This window comes from Macaca nemestrina, chromosome 12 (assembly GCF_043159975.1).
Source record: "Macaca nemestrina isolate mMacNem1 chromosome 12, mMacNem.hap1, whole genome shotgun sequence".
In the NCBI taxonomy this organism is placed as follows: domain Eukaryota; kingdom Metazoa; phylum Chordata; class Mammalia; order Primates; family Cercopithecidae; genus Macaca; species Macaca nemestrina.
In genome coordinates, this window is record NC_092136.1 from 2,048,274 (window position 1) to 2,068,088 (window position 19,815).

At 59.9% G+C, this 19,815-nt stretch overlaps 2 protein-coding genes across 3 annotated transcripts; one reads left to right on the plus strand and one right to left on the minus strand.

Annotated features, from left to right (window-relative positions):
- Window positions 1-653: 653 nt before the first annotated feature.
- On the minus strand, window positions 654-12,226 carry LOC105469784 (insulin like growth factor 2). 2 transcript variants are annotated; one of them, XM_011721308.3, is made up of 5 exons: window positions 12,122-12,226; window positions 11,400-11,564; window positions 6,629-6,791; window positions 4,784-4,932; window positions 654-4,490 (listed from the first exon to the last, which is right to left on the minus strand). In XM_011721308.3, exons 2-5 carry the CDS (start codon window positions 11,559-11,561, stop codon window positions 4,254-4,256), a joined length of 711 nt encoding a protein of 236 aa, XP_011719610.1. In that variant the 5' UTR covers window positions 11,562-11,564; window positions 12,122-12,226; the 3' UTR covers window positions 654-4,253. The 2 variants fall into 2 exon arrangements, with proteins under 2 accessions (XP_011719610.1, XP_011719615.1); XM_011721313.3 differs by lacking the exons at window positions 11,400-11,564; window positions 12,122-12,226 and adding an exon at window positions 9,491-10,272.
- On the plus strand, window positions 11,782-18,744 carry LOC105469785 (putative insulin-like growth factor 2 antisense gene protein; the record flags this gene model as incomplete). Its single annotated transcript, XM_071075882.1, is given in 5 exon segments — window positions 11,782-11,967; window positions 11,969-12,212; window positions 16,933-16,946; window positions 17,589-17,746; window positions 18,544-18,744. Coding segments are annotated over 5 exon segments (723 nt in total), but the record flags the coding sequence as incomplete, so codon positions are not given.
- Window positions 18,745-19,815: the final 1,071 nt, after the last annotated feature.

A 19,815-nucleotide genomic window follows, 5' to 3' on the forward strand; every position in this document is an offset into this window, starting at 1 on the left:
AAGGCTGCTGGAAAGTTCCTGGAGGGGGATGGAGAGAAGAGGCTGGGCCAGGCTCCCAGCAGCCCAGCCTACCCCTCCTCCCATGCTCAGGGACCCTTGAAAGCTAGAGGCCAGCACCCTTGGGACAGGTGGGCATAGGCTGAGCCCTGGCAGGAGGGAGTGGTACCAATGACATATGGGCAGCCTCAATCTTGGAAGGGGGCTGAGTGCCTGGGTGGGAGTGGCCCTGAGCCCCCATCTCCAGCAATAGCTATGATTTCCAAAACCTTTCAGAGGTTGCCCAGCCCCAGTCCTCCAAGGTTGGTGGGGAGGGGGCATTCCCTGGAGTTGATAGTGATGGTACTTTGCTTTTTCTCTGAAAAAGCCCCCCAGGTTCCTATCCTCGTGGCACCCCCATCTTTGAGAACTTGGGGCCTGAAACTGTCCCAGACCCCCTGGATTCAGGTGCACAACCATGAGTATGAGTCTGGCTTCCAACCGCTCTCGTTTCTCCCATGTGTGTGATCAGGGGACAGAGGGAGGTGTCCACACCCCTAAGGCTTTCCTTCCCCTCCCCTCTTCTCCTATGCCCCTCTGCCCACTCCCAGGTGCTCAGCCCCTTCCCTCCCTCCCGCAATCCGGTACCCTAGTCAAAGAGTGGAACACTCAGAAGATTATGGCTTTCAATGCTTTATTGGGATTGCAAGCGTTAACAGGTTAGTGACAAAAACCCAAGCATGGGATTTTGCCAGAAATATTAGCGTTAAAAGAGCTGAGTTGAGTCAAACACGGGCCGCAAGGTGGACTGAGGCGGCAGGTACAGGTGACATTCAGTGTTTGGCGTGGGGGTCTTCAGTTGATGGCAGAGGAGGGGACCCAAGAGGGGGCCCCCGCTGAAGACATTGGGGACACGGGGAGGAGATAAGATGGAGAGCCACGACCAGGCATGGAGGTCAGGCAGGAAGCCGGGCCAGGATGGTTAGTGGCCCAGGGGAGAGCTGCAAACCTGGGGGCGCAAGGGGTCCATCGGCAGGTGCCCCGGGGACACCCACTCTGGTGAGGCCGAATGTAACACTGGGTGGGTGGGCGTCCCGACGAATGGGCAGGTAATTTGGGGTGCCTCGAAGTGTTTTGGATCTCAGGCCAATGTGGGTTCTCCAATTGTGACAATTTGGCTCTTTGGGCTTCTGTCCAATGTTCCGAATGGCCCACTCTCAGGGCACTTGCCGAGGGACCCTCTGCGACTGAGGTGGGCTGGCATGGACGACCCCCGGGGTCATGCCAGCCCCGTTGCCAGGACCCAGAAGCCTCGGGCCTCTAGACTTCTAGTCGGGCTGCGAGCAGGGGGGCTGAGCTGGGGGCACAAGTGGGGGCGAGGTAAGCCTCCCAGACGCCGAGTCCCTGCCACAGCCCTAGGCGCCGCGGTGGTGGCTGCGTCGGCATCGCCAGACCCGCGGGCTCCGGGGCCCCAGCAACCTGGTCGATGGGCAGACCTGGCAGCTCTCCTGCTCTGTGGGCTCAGACCTGCCTGACCTCCCTACTCTCCGACCTCACCCCACCTTGCCCCCAGGAGGTCCTACAGAGCTTCGGACCTCCTGGAGACAAGGCAGGGTGCTGAGGGGCGGGCAAGATGCCACCGAGGGAGAGCGGAGGGCTCCTCAAGTGTGCGGAAGGCGGCCACCCTGCACCAGCCTGATGGAATCCTCTGTTTACACACCTGCAACCCCTTCCCCTCTGGCCAGCCTTGGGCCAGCCGGAAGCCCCCTCCTGTGGCCTCCGAGCACCCTCCTGACACCTGAGGAGACCCTTCCCACTCCCCCCTCCGCCCTCAGGACCTCTGGGGACCAGCCACTGTCCCCAGAAGCCAGGTCGGACAGTGACCTTCTCCACTCCCCTCTGACTTCTCCAAGGGGGCTCAGTGGCCAGTGCCCCCCAGGAGGCTCCACCCTCAACCCAACACAAGCAACAGGGACAGATAAAAACAAAATTCAATCAGGGCGATAAATGGCGGAGGGCAGGACGTGATGGTCTCAAGCTGGCTTCGTGCATTCTTGCTTTTGTCACTGCCCCCCTGTTACATAGGGAGGGGGTTTAATTTGGTTTCTGAGCGCGTAAAGCTAAGGAGGGATCAAAAAAAAAAAACAAAAAAAAAAAAAAGGAAAAAATGCCCCAAGAAACAAAGAGGGGAAATAGATCAATTGACGTGAAATTTGGGGGTTCCTAATTTCTCTACGCAAGTCTGCCGTCACTCCTCCTGACTTTTCCATCCAAAATCTCCAGGGACCACTTCCTACCCCAAAGCTCCCCCCACCCAGCCCCCACTGCCCCCCACCCACCCCTCCAACCGCCAGACTTCCCACACTCCCCGCATCAGTGCACGGCTCCTGAGGACCCCGCATTTCTTGGGGGGTCCCCAGGAGACGGGCAAAGATGATCCCTAAGTGTGCTCCGGTGGGGGTTCCCCAAGATCTTCCTTGCAGGAGCACACCAGGAAGTCAGGCTACTCGTGGGGGCATGTCTGCTCGGCTACCATCATCTCCATTGTGGCCAAACTCCTTCCTCACTCTGGCTGGGCCGACACACAGTAAGGTGTATCGGGATGGTGGGGCATGGGGAGCATCGTGGCTCACACTGCGGGGGCCGCGGAGACAGGCGCCAACGAGGCCAGCCTCGCAAGGGCACCTCTCTAATGGTGGAAAGATGGAATTACGCCTGGGACACACCCCGCCCACCCTATGGGCGCATCCCAAACGCCGCGGGCCGCACACTCAGGCACCACCTGAGCCCCCTCCTCTGAGAGGCAGGGCACAGACAGGGCTGAGGGGCAGTGGAGATGGGAACAGGAGCGGGGCTCAGACCATGAAAACAGTTTGGAGAATCTTAGCGGGACTTTGGCCTAATCCGTAGAGATATTGCAGTTGCTTAGATATGCTTATTGTTGTCATCCAATTGTGTGGGGGTGTGCGTGTGTGCCCATGTGTGTGCGCAGGTGGGTGCTTGTGTGTGCATGTGTGTGTGCTGTGTGTGTGTGCTGTGTGCGTGTGTGTGCTGTGTGTGCATGTGTGTGCTGTGTATATGCGCTGTGTGTGCACGTGCTGTGTATGCGTGTATGCTGTGTGCGTGCTGTGTTTGTGTGTGCTGTGTGCGTGTGCTGTGTGCGTGTGCTGTGTTCGTGTCTGCTGTGTGTGCGTGTGCTGTGTGTGCATGTATGCTGTGTGCGTGTATGCTGTGTGTGCTGTGTGCGTGTGCTGTGTGCGTGTATGCTGTGTGTGCTGTGTGCGCGTGTATGCTGTGTGTGCTGTGTGTGCATGTGTGCTGTGTGTGCGCATGTGCGTGTGTGTGCTGTGTGTGCGTGTATGCTGTGTGTGTTTGCTGTGTGTGTGTGTGTGCTGTGTGTTGCGTGCGTGTGGCTGCGGGGATGCATAAGGTATGAGTGCTTTTTAGGATGGGAATTGAGATATAAGATTTGGGGGTGGGGTTGTGCCAATTACATTTTATTTGCATGGATTTCGGTTTTCATGCTCTGTCCTCCCCTCCTTTGGTCTCACCGGGTCCCTCTGACTGCTCTGTGATTTTTAGTGATGGAAAAGGGAGTGAGGAGCCAGTCTGGGTTGTTGCTATTTTGGGATGGCCAGTTTACCCTGAAAATTCCCATGAGAAGGGAGATGACGGTAGCAGCGACATGCCCACCTGTGATTTCTGGGGCCCTTCTTTTCTCTTTGCTGGTTCAGGGACTCAAGTCCAGGCCAATTTGACTCAAAGTCCAAGGGAGAAGAGAAAGAGGGGGGTGGGGAGTGCCAAATTCCTTTATTTTGCCAATTGTTTCTCAGCCAATTCGTTTTAATACTTTTTTTTTTTTGCCAATTGATTTTTTTTTTTGGTTGTTGTTTTTTTAAAGCCAATTTCTGAGTTTTTCTGGTGTTTCTAAAAAGCCAATTATTTTTAAGAGGGCTGTTGTGGTGGGGGGGAAGGGGGTTAGTTTAAAGTTTTGATTTTTTATGTGTGGGGATAATTGGGGATAATTTGGAGGGAGGGTGTTTAAAGCCAATCGATTTTGTACATGTTTGAAGATGTTGCTGTGGACCTCAGCCCGATGGAGGGGGCCGAGGAGAGTAGCCTGTTTCGGGGAGGCGGGGCACGGGGGCTGGGGTCAGGAGAAGCCCCGGGGGGAAGTGGAACCGAGAGATTTTGGAGATGGAACCTGATGGAAACGTCGCTGGTCAGGAGGAGGCTGGAGGGTGGTGGTGCCGGCTGCAGACTTGCGGCAGTTTTGCTCACTTCCGATTGCTGGACATCTCTGGGGAGGCGCCCCCGTGGGTGGGGTCTTGGGTGGGCAGAGCAATCAGGGGACGGTGACGCTTGGCCTCCCTGAATGCCTCGAGCTCCTTGGCGAGCATGCGACCCCGGCGGGCACGCAGGAGGGCAGGCAGGCCCCTGCGCAGACGCTGGGTGGACTGCTTCCAGGTGTCATATCGGAAGAACTTGCCCACGGGGTATCTGGGGAAGTTGTCCTGAGAGGGGAAGGGGCTGGTCAGCAGGTGCCTGCTCTCCACGCTTTTCCGCCCGAGCCACCCGCCTGACCTGACAGGTCACCCCCGTGACTGATCAGCAACTCGAGCTAACGTCCACAGGCAGGGGGACAGAAGGAGCCAGCGTCTGAACTGCTCCCCAGCCACACAACAAGCAAGGAAGTCACGGGTCCTTGTCCCTGGCCAAGGGGTCCCAGAGGCCACAGGCAATGCTGGGCACCCGAAACCCTATTTCTCTATCTCTAGAGAGTGGGGAAGGGGCCCAGGATCCTCACCGGAAGCACGGTCGGAGGGGTCGACACGTCCCTCTCGGACTTGGCGGGGGTAGCACAGTACGTCTCCAGGAGGGCCAGGTCACAGCTGCGGAAACAGCACTCCTCAACGATGCCACGGCTGCGACGGCTCACACGGCTTGCGGGCCTGCCTGGAAGTCCCACAGCACAGAGAGAGCCATGTTAGCACCGTGCTGCCCCCTGCCCCAGGAGGCCGAAGGAGGAGCAAACCACCCCTGCCCTCAGGCCAGGCTCTGGAAAGATGAGGCCACCCTGCGGGTCAGGGGAGGGAAGTGAGAGCTGGCAGGCAGAGGCGTCCCAGGAAGAAGAGAAGTGAGAGGGGAAGAGAGTAGGACCCAGACCAGCCCGTGGCCTCTGCTGCCTCCTTCCTCAGATGAAAAATGGGCACAAGCTCTTGGTCCCATGGCCAGACAGACACCACCAGGACCAAAGGCCCACACTGGGGTGATTTGGAAAATGTGTGGGATATGAGTCCGGTTCAGGGGCCCCCACAGGAGGGACTGCTGTCCCTGAGCTTGGACTCTGGCCTGGCACCACCTAGGAGGCTGGAGGGGCCCACACCACCCCGGAGCTGCTGAGACAGGGAGACAAGGGCAGGAGAGGAGAAGACGGGAGGAGAGGAGTGAGGAGGCGCGATGGAACCACTCCCTTCTTTCCTCCCGTCTTCCCCCTCTCCCCCACAGCAATGCTCAGCTGGAAGGGGAAGGTCACTGGGGGCTCCACCTTGGGGTGCCAAAGGGCAGGTGCCATCAGCCGGAGGAGGGAGCAGCAGCCCCATCACAGGGTCCCCCAAGTGGGGGCTTGGCCCTCCCCTCCTCTCAGGAAAGCCTGGTGCAGGGAAGCTTCTCCCTGGGCAAGGACCGGCTGGCACCAGGCCCTGCAGTGCCACTTCCTATCCCCAAATGGGACAGGCGAGAGAGAGGGCACAGGAGAGGCCAGGGCGGGCAGGGGCTTCCAGAGTCAAGCAGCAGGAACTTTTAAGAGAGAAGCTTTGAAGTGCATTTGCATCCTGTGAGTCCATTGCACAGCGTGAGTAAGTAGTAAGTGGTAAAGATGAGACGTGGTGAGTGTCAGATGGAATAAGCCGTGTGGTCCCGGCCAGCGAGAAGTGGCCCCTCCCCTGCCCCATCAGGCATGCCTAGGCACCATGCCTGCCTTTGCATCCACCCAGCCCCCCATCTGGGGGCGGGGTCTCAAGCACAATGAGCTGTGCACCCACCCGCCAACCCCCAGGCCGGAAAACCAAGAGAGAAACATGAGGAAAGGCTGAATCGTCCTTGAGGTCAGCAGGTGGGCACCCTCCATGGCGGCCTTGGGGCCCAAGGAGGCGCATGCACCGTTCACCCCTGCCACCCACCAACTGCACTTGTTTTATTGATTTTAATTCTATAAATCACTTTACTGATTTTAATTCTGATTATTCACTGAACGCGCATCCCTTGTCAAAATGTCCAAAAGGTGCAGGAAGAAAGGCAAGCTCTTCCTCCAGAGCCTGAAGCCCTGCCCTAGGGGTGCGGCGCCTCCGCAGCGGGAGCTCACAGCCCCCAACAGAAATTCTGACCCCAAGGGAGACCCCCGTAAGTGCTCCCGACGTCTAGGGGACACCTCTGGCCCACCCTTCGAAGGAGGCTTGTGAAGGGAAAGTCAGCTGGTGTGGATGCCCTGGGACCCTGCAGGTTCTCAGAAACGCAGCTGGAAGGTCGGAGTCTCCGAGCAGGGGCTGGGCCGCTGACCTAGGAGTGTGCTCCCCTGGCTTGAGGTTGGGCGTCCTCACCTGTCACTTTAGGGGCCTGACCGGGTCTGGGGAAGCCCCTCCCAACTACTTACTGAAGTAGAAGCCGCGGTCCCCACAGACGAACTGGAGGGTGTCCACGAGCTCCCCGCCGCACAGGGTCTCACTGGGGCGGTAAGCAGCAATGCAGCACGAGGCGAAGGCCAAGAAGGTGAGAAGCACCAGCATCGACTTCCCCATTGGGATTCCCATTGGTATCTGGGGGCGGGAGAGAAGTGGTGTGAGCGTGGCAGCCAGGCCAAGCCCCAGGCCAAAGGTGCCCCTCCCAAACCAGAGGCCGTTGGCCAACCTACAAATTCAATTAAAAATTTAAAGCATGGCTTTCCTATAAACATTATTTTCATTACAAAAGTAACACATAGGTCACAATGCCGAGTTGAGGGCGCAGGGCCACCTGGAGAATGAAGTGTCTGGAAGCACGCAGAAAGGGCCCAGTTCCTTCGATTTGCAAGAAGCACTAGTAATTTTACACGACGAGTGACCATCTCCGTGGTCATTATTGCAGGAGCTTGGCGGCACCCACAGCTGCAGGGGCCCAGGCTGGACACCCGACCTGGCCTCCGTCCTATGACACCATGGGGGCAGGGCCAGCCCAGGGGCCCATCACCACGTCTCAGGCCTCCAGCGCCAGCCAAGATGGCAGACAACCCCACCCCACAGAGCATGTGCATCCAGGAGGACCAGTCCCTTCCTCCCCACAACCCCCAGCTGAGCAGGGGGGGTCCAGGAGGACCATCCCCCTCAAAGCGGCAGGCCAGTCCCGCTGGGCCAGTCCCACCCCCTCCCCTGGCTTTTCCACCTTTCCAGTCTGCCGCTGAGCCAGGCCTGGCTCAGAACTCCAGTGGTTAGCACAACCACACCACCCATGCTTCTAGAAACCTTGTTTTCCCAGTCACCCAGTTCTCCAACTCCAGTCTGCTATGTGTACCTCCAAACACACACACACACACACAAGCCCAGAGCCTCCTTTCCAGGCCTCAGATCAAACCAGTAAAGCCGGGGCCTCCAGAACATCTCCCCATTTGCGCTACCAAACTCTCCCCCTGAGAGTTGGAGAGACCAGCTCAGGCCACCTGGGAAGTCAGACAACAGGTTCCCCTGAGTGCAATCTGGAAGGGGAGGCCAGTCTTAGGACACACCCCCTCCACAGGCTGCAGGGCCACAGGGCCGCTAACCAACTCCGGGGTGGGAGGCCGGGGGCCACCACAGCAAGTTGGCCCTACCCCTGCAGAAGGTGGAGCCCTCCAGGCGGGCAGCCCCAGCCTTCCCTCCACAGACCCAGGCGAGTTTTTGATGCAATAAATTATGTGAGCGACTGAGCAGGCAATGGGACAGAAGCACAAGTTTGCATGCCCTCTCTAAAGAGCAGTGGGCAGCCGCACGGAGGATCCGAAAGCCTCCTTGGTCATCTCCTTGACTGGACCCTAGCCAGTCCCCTCACCGCCCCCTCTGCCACCCGCTTCCAAATTATAAGAGCACACTCGGCCAGCTGGCCACTCAAGCCCTCGCCGCGGTTCGGCAACAAGCCCCACCACTCCGAACTTGGAGGTCCGGGTCAGGGGACCGGCAGAAAGCAGGGCAGGAAGCATGCCTGCCGCGGTGCGGAGCAGGTGAGGGCCCAGGAAAAGCCCTGACCTGGGCAAGCAGGGGGCCGAAGGGAAGGAACGGAAAGGGAAGGAGCAGGTGAGGAAGCAGAGACCAGGTGGGGGTAGGGGCAGAGGAAGAGAGAGGAGGGGGGTGCTGTCCGAGAGGCAGCAGGCTGGCGGCTGCAGGGCCCGAGGCCCAGGCGTGGGCCGTGCCCCCTGCTGCCCTGCCTCAGGCTGGAGTGGGATGGCAGCGGGTGTCCTCAGTCCACAGTCCTGGTTACCTACAGCTCAGCAGGAGGCTCGCTGGGGCAGGAGGAGGAGGAGGAAGAAGAGGAGGAGGAAGCTGGAAGTCTCTTTCACAGGAGAAGCTAATGTCCAGTTTGCAGGCTGGTCAGTGCCTCAGCTTTTATGTGTGAGCCGACTCCTCCCAGTCCCGGCTCCACCCTACCCCCCACCCCTCTCCCTGCTGACCACTCCCCCACGCCTTTGCTCCCGCCCTCTCCCTCCTCCCAGCCAGTCTCTTCTCTCCTGCACCCCCAACCGCGAGCCCTGGACCATCCCGTAGCGAAGTGCCATGGGCTCCCATCCTGCACCCCCAGCTCATCTCTGCACAGGGCAGTGAAGGGGGGGTCTCCTTCCCACCTCCTTGTATGGAAACTTCCACGCTGCCCACTGGGCAGGGGCCCCGGCCTCTCTCTGGGTTGAAGGCTCTGCCCTTCTTAGCCTCGGGCCAGCAGCCCCCTCTCCCCCCTCTCCCGGGGACTCCTGTTTGGAAATGTTGCGGACAGAGCCAGAGGGGGTGTGGGGGAGATATCGCGAATGTGGCGTCTGCCATGACTCCTGCCAACTCGGCCCCTCTCCATCCTGGCCCCGCCCACCCCGTCTTCCTCGCGCGGTCTCGCTGGCACCGCGCCAACATACCAGGGTGGGCTTCTACGGCTCCGCGCCCCTCCTCGTTACCCAGCACCCCGGAGGCCAGGGCCGTAAGGCACGAATCACACATGTTCGGCAGCACCCCCTGCACCCACAGACCGACCAGGAAGTCGCCCCTGCAGACAGCTCACACCTCCCTTGGCCCTTCCCGACGCCCCCACCCCACCCCACCCCCAGCTCCACCGCCAGAGTGAGCGCGGGGCTCCGCGCAGGGAACGGGACCCGCAGCCGCCCGTTTTCCTCCTCCTCCCCGGGCTCAGCCGCCCCGCCGAGCCCCGCAGGCCCGGGCCAGGAGCAGTCGGAGGAAGGGCCGGGCGTCCGGCGCAAGCCCGCGCCGCCCCAGCCCCGGCTCCGGCCCAGCCCGCACACGCCGCTTACCTGGAAGCCGGCGACGCTGCCGCCCACCTCCCTGCTGCGTGTCGCAAACCGAACAGCGGGCGTTGGCCCTCCTGCCGGACACTCCTCTGCCAGCGCCGCTCTGGCCGAGTCGCGGGGGCCGAATGTGCGACGGGGCAGAGCGGGGGGATGGCTTTTTTTTTGGGGGGGGGAATTCGTCTGATTGTCCAGGGAGGACGGGCTGTCTTCGGGCTGGGGCGGGCCAGATGTTGTACTTTTAGGGGGGGAAAAGGTATCGGGAAATGAGGTCAGCTGTTGTATCAAGGATAGAGGGGGGCAGAGATAGTGGGAGAGACAGAGTGAACGTGAAAGGGGGGGGGCCGAAGAGAGGGCGAGAGGGAGAGAGGACAGCGAGAGGCGGGCAGGCTCACAGCGGGAGAGAACAGCACGGAGAGAAACAGAAAGCGTGTAATTAATCCACTTTGGTTCGGCGAAGGCGAGAGGGCGGGCGTGAGGGGGGGAGGGAGTCTGAGGCTGGGAACTGGGGGGGACGGGAGGGAGCGAAGGGAAGATTGCGGGAGAAAGAGCGGGGGCCGGGGCCAGATGCCAAGAGGGGCACGGGGAGCACAGAGAAGCGAAGGAAAGGGCGCCACGTCGAGGGGCCGGGGGAGGCGGTGACTGGGGGGCGGAGTGGAGGCTGCACCCGGGCCGCGGGCGCCCAGCTCGGTTTGGGCCGACGGAGCCCTCAGCCGTCGCGAGCCCGGGCCTCGGGAGGAGACAGGCGGTGGCGGCACCGGGGCCGCTCCGGGACGCAGCGTGGAAAGGGGAGCGGCCCGAGGCTGCGCGCCGGGGGGAGGGCTGGAGGGGGAGCGCGGGGGGGTGACAACGCCGGCGGCCTGCGAGCCGGACTGCCTGCGGGGGGAACCGCCTCCTCGGGCGAAGCGGGGATGGGGGAGTTGAGGTAGATGAAGAGGAGGCGGCGGGGAATCCGCAGGCCCGGCGGAGCGCGACCCCGCGGACGACGCCCGGGACGGGAGTCAGCAGCGAGGCAGCGGGCGGCGTCGACGCGGGGCCGCCTTGCCCGATGGAGGCGCTGGTGGGCAGAGCGCGGGCAGGCGTGGGCCAGGAGGCGGGGGCGGCCGGAAGGGGGGGGCCGGGCCCTGCCGGGCCTCACGCAGCTCCGCCGGAGAGCAGGCGAACTGCGGGCGCCCACGCCCGGCTCTTATAGTCGCGCCAGCCCGCGGCCCAGGGCCCGCGCGGGCCTCGCTGGCCTCGCGCCCGCGCCAATGGGCGCCCGCGGAGCCCTCGCCCCGCCCCCGGCCCGCCCCCGCAACCCGAGCCAAGCGCGGGGCGGGGGGCGCGGGCTGGGGGCCCTGGGGCCCTGGGGCCCCGGTTGGGGGGGGCGGCGGTCGCGGGGGCTGGGGGGTGCGCGGGGACGAGGCTGAGTGGGGGGCAGGGAGCCGCAGAGCGCCAAGGCCATGCTGAATGCCCGTTCTAGAGAATTCGGGGGCCCCATCTAGGGTTTCTGGGGTGCCAGGGCGGCCTGTGCTCGTGAGCTGGGGTCTCCGGGCAGGCAGGGGCAGGCAGGATCCCAGATCCCTGCCAGGAGGCTGCACTGCGGGTGCGCCCCGTCTGAGTGCAGATGCAGGTGGCTCGGGGCTGGATCGGGGGATCCTTGTTGGTTGCTGCGGCGGAGGGGGCCCCTGGGCTCAGGCGGGGCGCGCAGCCGCCACCTGCCCTAGCAGGAGGAGCCGGCCACGCGGCGCTTGGAGCCTCAGCCAGATCCCGAGCGCCCCCCGGTGCCGCGCCGGAGCCCCGGAGCCCCCGCCAGGTGCGGGACGCACGGAAGGCCGGCTGGGCCAGGCCGAATCTGGGCCAGGCCTGTAGCCTGCCGAGGCTCCGGCCGCCAAAGGAGAGAGAATCAGGGCGGGAAACACAGCTCAAATCCTACCTGCATGGCCGAGCTCACCGGGGTGCGTCTAAGTAGCTCGACTTTGCGGCCCACCCAAAATATCCGGATAATGGTTACCCCGTCCTCAGTGCGTTGGACTTGCATAGACGCGAGTTCAGTCTCGGGGGTCACCACGATAATTTTGGGGTCTGGGGAAACCATCTCCTGGAGAGTTTGAACGATGTAAGAAAGCACTGTGATTTTTATCAAGTCAAAACCACGCACAAAATCCCGCACCCCGCCAGCCCCCCGCCGCCAAAGCCTGGTCAAGGGGAAGGGGCCGCCGGCGGAAACTCGCGCCCCCCGGGCCCCCCTCGCCCCCCTCGCTCCGCCATCAATCACTTCGCCCGCGCTCCGCGCGCGCCTCCCGGCGGAGTCCTAGGCCCGCGGGCTAGAGACGCTTTACCGCCCGGCGGGAGCGCCTCTCCTCCGCGTCCCTTTCCGCAGCCCCCTGCCCGCCCCACTTAGGGGCCCTCCAGCCGCTTTCCCCACAAATGAGATCTTTGCAATAAGCAAACGAAAGTGGCGCGGATTTCGGGGCGCCCAGCCGGAGCGAGCGCAGCCGCCAAGCCTCAAGTCCGCAGCCGGGTCCCGTGCCCCACGCCGGCCTCTCCGGCGGCAGCCGGATACGAGCGCCAGCACCGGCGGGACAGCAGCAGATGAGGGCCGAGAGCCGGGCAGGGGCGCAGAGGCAGCGGGGACCGGCGCGGCGGGGAGCTCACCGCGAGGCTGGAGGCTGCGATCGCGGGCGCACCAGGAGCTCAGGCGGCGGGCGATCGAACGCTCTGTGGCGGGCGGTGGACGCTGCTGAAGGTGAGCGAGACCCCGGGGCCAGTCCTCAGCGTCCGGGAGCAACGCCCAGTCCGTTGGAAGACCCGAGGACAATGACCAAATTTGGGGGAGACTGGGGGCAATGCCCGGTCGCTTTCCTGGACGCAGGGAAGCCCTGTCCACGTCCTGAGGGCGCGCGGCCGACCCAAGTGTGTTTGGGCAACGCTAGAGAGAAATTTCCCAAATCCTAGTTGCTCTGGGGACTTCGTAGGAGAAAGAAAGGCCCGAAACCAGTGCCCGCTGTGCACGGGGTTGAGGAAGCTGCAGTGGGCGGCCGTCGATCCGGGAACAATGCCCAAATTTTGGGGAACGCAAGGCAGAGTTCTTTCTGCCTTGCGGGCTTAGCGAATGGGTGTCCTGGAGGAGGAGACCCCGGGGACTCCGTTAATGTGGGAACCTTGATTAATGACTAAACCTGAGACTCTACAAAAATAGATTACAGGTTTGGGGGATGAGGGAACTTGCTCCATGCAATTGGGAACATAGAGAAAGAGGTCTAAAATAGGGGCCAGCTAGCTTGGGGGACCCAGGAAATCCCAGACCAATTTTTGAGGAGGGGTAGTTAAAGGAAATTCTCCATATGAAATTGGGAGTTTTGCCTAAGAGGCACATTGCCTAAAATTGGCAGATGAAAGCAAGGGACACATTTTGGGGATCCAAACACATTCTTGGTGTGTTAGAGGGAAGCTGAGATTAATTTTCACATCTTAAGAATACAAGTTAGTCGCCTGGACGTTGGCAGCATGCGGAGAAAAGTAACTTTCATAATTACTGTGGCTTCAGGGAAACATTTTAATGCCCTTTAGAGATGGAAGAAAGCACTGTCTAAATTTTGGGGGAGCCTGGAGTGTGATCAGTCCATTTGGGGAAAACAAACAAAAAAATCAGTATTCTTTTTCTATGTCAAATTTTAAATTATTTCCATTAGTTCATTTTCGGTAAATAAGAAAAATACTATATATTTTCCTGGACAGTGTCTGCATTTAGGGAAGCCCCAGTGAAACACGTTTCAGGTTTTTGGGACACTTGGAAATTACCCAATGGAGATTTGATATCTAAATGTCTGGGAACCTGGTTAGTAGCTAGGAAACTTACAGGTCACAGGTTTTTTCATGCCTGGGATTTCTGGGACCCAGGGACATTTTTTAGTGTGCTTTGGGGGTCCATGGAACATTTTCTAAATGTAGGGAGACCCAGGGCAGGGATCATAAAGTCAGGAGACTCATAAATCAGTATTTTAAAAAATACCTCAATTGTTTTTGTGAAGGGAAAAAAATCTCAATTTGCTTGGAAGGCTGGGAGATGATACCTCAATTTGGGGGCTCCAGGAAAATCGTTTTTGAATCTAAAGATCTAGGGAAGTCACTCATAGTCCTTGGAGGACTTGTACGTTTTAGGTATGTATGTTTTCGAGAAAGGAGATTCAGCGTTCCTATGTCTTAGGACTTAGGAATTTTCAGATTTTGTGATAGGGAGTGTACAGTGTGTTTGAAGGAAATATTGCTTAACTTTCAGATGACTCAGTGGGTTGTCGGAGCCCAAGAAATCGGTGCCTTCCTCTGATCCGAGGGCAATGCCGAATGTTTCTAGAGGGCCTGGAGAGCGGCGTCCAGAACATCCAAGTATGGGGGACCAGGAAGAGGGTCCAGTGTGATCCTGGCCATTGGGGTTTCAGACCAATGCCTGAATTTTGGAAAAGCAAGATTCTTGTGGCGAAGCTCCTGGGACCCAGAGAATTGTTTAATAGTCAATGTTGTGATGCAGAGAAAATGCTCAGAATGTTTGGGAACTGGGGCCGTTAGCAACACCTGGCATAACAGAAATAAAAATAGCCTCTGCCCAAGGGGTTCTTTTGTGCTTCGTTTAGCCCAGAGGGACCGGTGAGACCCTGTGTGATTTGGGGGACCTGGAGAATCCTGGGTCACACTTGAGCACCTCCTGGTAACTGCTCAGTGTGTTCCAGGGACCTGAGTGGCAGTGTCTACGCTTAACGGACTTGATTCATGGCCAAGCAGCGTATAGAGCCATAGACATTAATGCCGCAAAGCTTTGTGACTCACACACCCACAACATTCTCAATAGGTTTTGGGAATCATTGGGGAAATCTCTCCATTTTATGAAACTCAGGCAATCAGAGGGCAGGTCGTTTTTGATTCAGAAAAGGATTGAATGTGCTCTGGGTGTAATGCCCGAATTTGGGGGAAGGTATGGGAAGGAATTTTCATACTCTGAGGGTTCCAACCTTCCAGCCCTGCTCAGTGTCCTGAGGCACTTGGGATTCAACGTGTAAAATTTAGGGAACCCAGGTTAGCGCGAATAGATTTGCAGAACTAAGTAGCAAATGTCCCATGCTGAGGTGAAGGGGAAGGGTGGGGTGGGGGCGCGGAATGGGGCGGAAATGTGGGGGAAACAGTAAGCTTAGGAGACTCTGGAGTTAATTTTCAAAATTATGGGGGGAAGGTCCACTTGTTTGGGGAACAATGTCCAAGTGTGGAAAGGGCACTGTCCACATCCTGGGGAACCAGGCAAATCGGTCAGCGCGACCACCACGGACCAAGGGCTTCGTCTTTAAAATTAGGGAACCCGGGTTAGTAGTCTGTAAATCTGTGGGACCTGGGGAGGGGTGTATAAAACTGTCCAGAGCCTGGAAGAAAGCAAATCTGGGGACCCAGGCGACATAGTGTAAGTCTGGAAAAGCCAGCCCGGGCTGGTGTGTTTTGACGTCCCCGGAAATTAATGTCCAAGAAAATTCTTGTGACCCGTCGAAGTGCTGAATATATTTGGAAGACTTGGGAAGCAATGCTTAAATTTAGAGGATCCCAGAACAAGTAAAATGTCCGAGTTTGGGGAAAGCAGGGAAGTTGTTCCGTGGATTGGGATCCCCCAGGATCAAAGGCTAATTGTTGAGCTCAAGCTTCCCGGGTCGCGGAAGGAAGGCGCTGCCCGGGATTCACCTTGACTGGGGCGCGTGCGGAGCACTGGCGCCCTCCCCGGGGAACGCGAGCGCGGGCGGCGCGGGCAGGTAGCGCGGAGCGCCCTGGCGCGCACGGCCGGCTGAAATTCTGCTTTTCGGTCTTTGGGTTTTTTCTTTCTTTCTTTTCTTTTTCTTTGCCTTCTCCACACGGAGAGCGCGTTTGTGGCGGCAGCCCGAGCTTAGCGGGCGTCTGGGTGGAAGGAAGAAACCCAAAGGCCGCGAGGGAGCGACCAGCACGCTGCTTCCCGGGAGCTCCCGGGACTCCCAGCTACCTGCTCGGTCCCCGCGTGGGAGGTCCGCAGGCTTCCCCTCGCCACTGCGCCCCACTCGCCTCTGCGCTGCGAGCCTAGGCGAAGCCGCGGCCGAGCCGCCACCGGGGGCAGGCTAGTCCCCGGCTTGGCTTGGGGGCCCGGAGCACCCCCGGCGGCCACCCCCGGCCCGCCTCGGAGCTTTGCGCGCGCCGTTCGGGCCTTCGCCAGCACCAAACAAGGGTGAAACCAGTTTTGTTTGGGTAACACTGAAGAGGAGAGGAAGTGGGGAGGAAAATGAGAAACATGGGGCCGGTGGGGAGGGGGGTGCAGGACTGCACGCCGCTGGGGTGCCAGGCGTCTCTTTTCGTTCTCTCCAAGCGAATTTTCAGGGAAAGCCTGTCCACTCAGGCTGGGGAAAGCCCAGTTCCTTAAAGGCAAATATTAAACCCGTGTGCAGGCGCCCAACCGCACCGTCAGCAGGAACAAGGTCACCCCTTGGCGTTGGGCAATGTCGGGCGATGGGGCAGTGGCCTTAAGGGGACCTGTGGGGTGGGTGGGGGGACTGCCAGAGAGGGGGCACCGCTGGGGACCAGCAGAATGGTGTGGGATCTTGGGGCAAGTACAGTGGGCACTGCTTGTCACCATTGTCACCCCATAGGAGGACCCCCGCTAGAAGGGGGGCATCTCAAAGCCTGGCACTGGGGAGGCAGAAGTTAACAGCCTTGGACAGGTGTGGGGAGCTGGGCAGGGTGAGGCATCTCTTTCACATTAGCTTGGCAAGACGGAGAGAACCCCCCCCACCATGAAAAACAGTCCATTTTCCACCCAGAGCACAAGACATATGGGAATGTCCCCTTCAAATTTCTGTCTGCATCAATCACCCCCAAGTCCCATTCCAAGAACATCTGGCCCATCTACCCCCACCCATCACTGGCCCCCTTCCCACCAGCCTTCTGCAGCCTCCCGGTTTCCCAGCTCTCTGGCCGCTCCGGCCCGTGTCTATAGAACAGGGAGCCTCCAGCAGAGAATCTCCGACTGTGTTAATGTTTTCCTCTGCAAGGTGACTTGTAAATTTGGAGGTGAGGAGCATTTGAAAAGTGCCTGTCTGCAAACCTGGATCCTGGGAGAGCAGACTAGGTTGCTGAGGCTCCTGTCATTGACAAAACCAGGGCCCCCAGGGCCAGCTCTGGGCTCCCCACTCCTTTTCCTCCACGCCTGCTTCCCAGGCTGGGGACAGGATGGGCACTGGGGGAGAGCCCCAGTTCCGAGTTGTGGACTCTCCTCTTCTTTGGGGGTGCTGGGGACAATTACACTAGTGACCTGTTTGGGGGTCTCTTCCCCTTGTTCTACCCTGCAGAGGTGCCTTCCCCCAAGGAGCCACCACTCATGCTTGGAGACACATGCCTGGACTTTTTGAGGTAGGAAGAAGGCTGAGGTCACCTTGGGGTGTCCACAGCAGGGTGTAGTGGCCCTGTAGGGAGGGAGGAGCAGGTGGGGAAGTAGGGGGACACACATGTTCCCCCTCCCTCACGGGGCTGCCTGCTGAGTACTCTCCTTATTTAGTCAAAAGTGACCAGGGCAAGCTGGAGGCTGGGGCAGACCCCGGTCGCCCTGGGACTCAAAAAGCACACCGGCTCCCCCCTAGCCAAGACCAGCATCCGGGTTCTTCCCCAAGACCGGCTCCTTCCCTACTACTTCCAGCCCCCGGAGGTAGGAAGGGTCCCGCCAGCAGTCCAAGGGTGTTGGGAGGGGGCTGGGGTCTCCTCTCGCCCAGAGCTTGGCTGGCAAGAACTTTAGCCCCAAGCAGTACCCTCCCCCAGCCCTGACCCAGCACCTCACCAGGGCAGCGCTGGTCTCCTCTCCACTGGCAAACCCAATTTCCACAGAGAATGAACATCCCCTCAAGGACTCAGACTCACCCCACGGAGCCTGGCCCATACCCCAGCCTCAGCCTGTGGCCGCCGCACATCCCCTCGCTCACCGGCCTGCGGTGGGTCTTTCTCATTCCCGTTTCCTCCCCGGCTCTGGCTCTGAGCTCACCGCTCACCCGTCCATGGGACCAAGCCCAGCAGTTTACAAACCCAGTTCCTTTCTCCAAGGGTCCTCAGAGCGCCCCTCCGTCACCCCCTGCAGGGCGCTGACCTTGCGCTCGCTCCCCTCTCTGGCGAAGGACACGCTTGCTGGCGTCAGCTCGGCTGGACTGGGAAGTCCGACGGAGGACCCAAACTGGAAGCCTCCACGCCAGACAGCACAGACCACCCAAAGGCTGCTCGACCCACCCAAAGCCAAAAGTACGTGGGGGATATGGGTCCAGGTTGGGGTGCTTGGGAGAGGGCCCTGGGAGAGGGGTTCAGACGGTACACGCTCCAAAGCACTGAGATGGCGCCACTGTGTTACTGTTTTATTGAGTGTCTAAGCTGAAGACAGCTTTGAAAGAGCGCTCCTGGCTTCTATCTGGGCAAACCAGCCTGAGGAGTCCACTGCTGGGTCCCTCCCTGCAGGCCCCGAGGGAGGCCCCTGTCATGGGGCAGGTGCAGGGACTCCAATCCATGTGCCTCCACCTCCAGTGCTCCCCAAGTCCTGGAACCTCCCCCGTCACCCCAGTGCCTGACCAGTGAATGGGTGCGGCCACCCCCACAGAGCTCCCTCCGGCCGAGGCAGAGGCCACTGGCCGGGCCTTTCTAGCCACCTTCCACCCTCCTCACACAAAGGAAGCCCCGCAGGCTCCTGACCACAATGGGATCCTGACGCCGGAGCCCCTCAGGCCCTTTGCTCAGAGGCCTCTGGTTATTGCCTCAATTCTGAACAGCCAGGAGTCCTGAGACTGTCACCCACTTTGACAAATAGGGACAGACAGAAAGGTTAGGCTATTGGTGCAAGACCCCACGGCCAGCAGCCTGGGGCGGGGAGAACCCAGGGGTCTCACAGCCCCCAGCAGAGCCCAGCTTTCCTTGGGTTTCCAGATTATTCCTAACTGATATATTTTCCCCTTTTCCCCCCTTTATCCACTTTCTGCCTATCTTCTCCCTCTTGGCTGCCCACTCTCTTGTTGCCCCTCTCCCCTTCTCTGCCCGTTTTCCTCTCCCAGGAGCTCCCCTGCCAGGACCTCAGTGCTGTGGAGACTGCAGGAAGCCTGCTCTGCCCACACCTGCTCTGGCCCCTGGAAACACCTGGAGCCCACCACAGAACTCCAGATCCCAGCTGTGTGACTCACAATCCACACCAGCCTCTCTGAGCCACAGCTGCTGCAGAAGCAGGCGATCCCAGTCTGAAGACCCCTGCACAAAGCCTGTGGCCCTCTCTGCGAGGCCTCAGGGTGCCTGAGACACTCACCTCTCTGCCTCTGCAGTTGGGGCTGGGACTGGGACTGGCTGCCAGCCTTAGTTCTGGGAGCACTGGGGTCGCCTGGGCCACAGGCCACAGCAGCTCACCTCAGGACTGGACTCTCTGGCCACTCTGGCCTGCTGGGGCTCAGGCTGTGGGGCAGGCTGGGCAGGGGGCTGAGCCGGCAGCGATTCGGAGGCCTGGAGCTGGGGGCTGGAATTCACCTCCGCCCACACAAGCTCAGTGGTGACTCTTCGGCCCCTGGGGAAAAGCAAAAAGATGTTGCTGAGATTACCTCATTTATTTATTTGTTTATTTATTTAGAGACAGAGTCTCACTCTGTCACCAGGCTGGAGTGCATTGGTGCAATCTCAGCTCACTGCAACCTCTACCTCCCGGGTTCATGCCATTCTCCTGCCTCAGCCTCCCGAGTAGCTGGGACTACAGGCACATGCCACCACACCCAGCTAATTTTTTGTGTTTTTAGTAGAGACGAGGTTTCACCGTGTTAGCCAGGATGGTCTCGATCTCCTGACCTTGTGATCCACCCGCCTCGGCCTCCCAAAGTGCTGAGATTACAGGTGTGAGCCACCGCGCCCGGCCGGTCTCTTTTAAAAGCAAAGCCCCCCCATACACACCAAGCCTGAGCCCTGTCCCATCCCCCTCCCCTGGCTGCCTTCAGATCACCTTGTCAGGATTTGAGCAGTGGCTCCCCCTCGAGCCCCTCCCCTGCCTAGAGCTCCCTTTTTCAAAGTCCAAGGGAAGGTAGAAGTGGTGAGAAGTTTGCCTAGAAAGGGCGTTCTGGTGCTGATGGAGAGGCTGAAATCCTTCTGTTAGACAGGCTGCCCAGGTCCTGGGCCAGGGTGGGCTTCCGCCTGGCACTGGGGGTGGAGGGCTGCCCACAAATGGCCCACCTTGAGGGGTCACAGCACAGAATATGAAAGCCTCCTGCACCTCCAAACACTCCCACCTTGGAAGGAGACAAGGAGGGGGGCCCGGCAAAAGCCACTGGATGCACAGCTCTGCCTTGACGAGG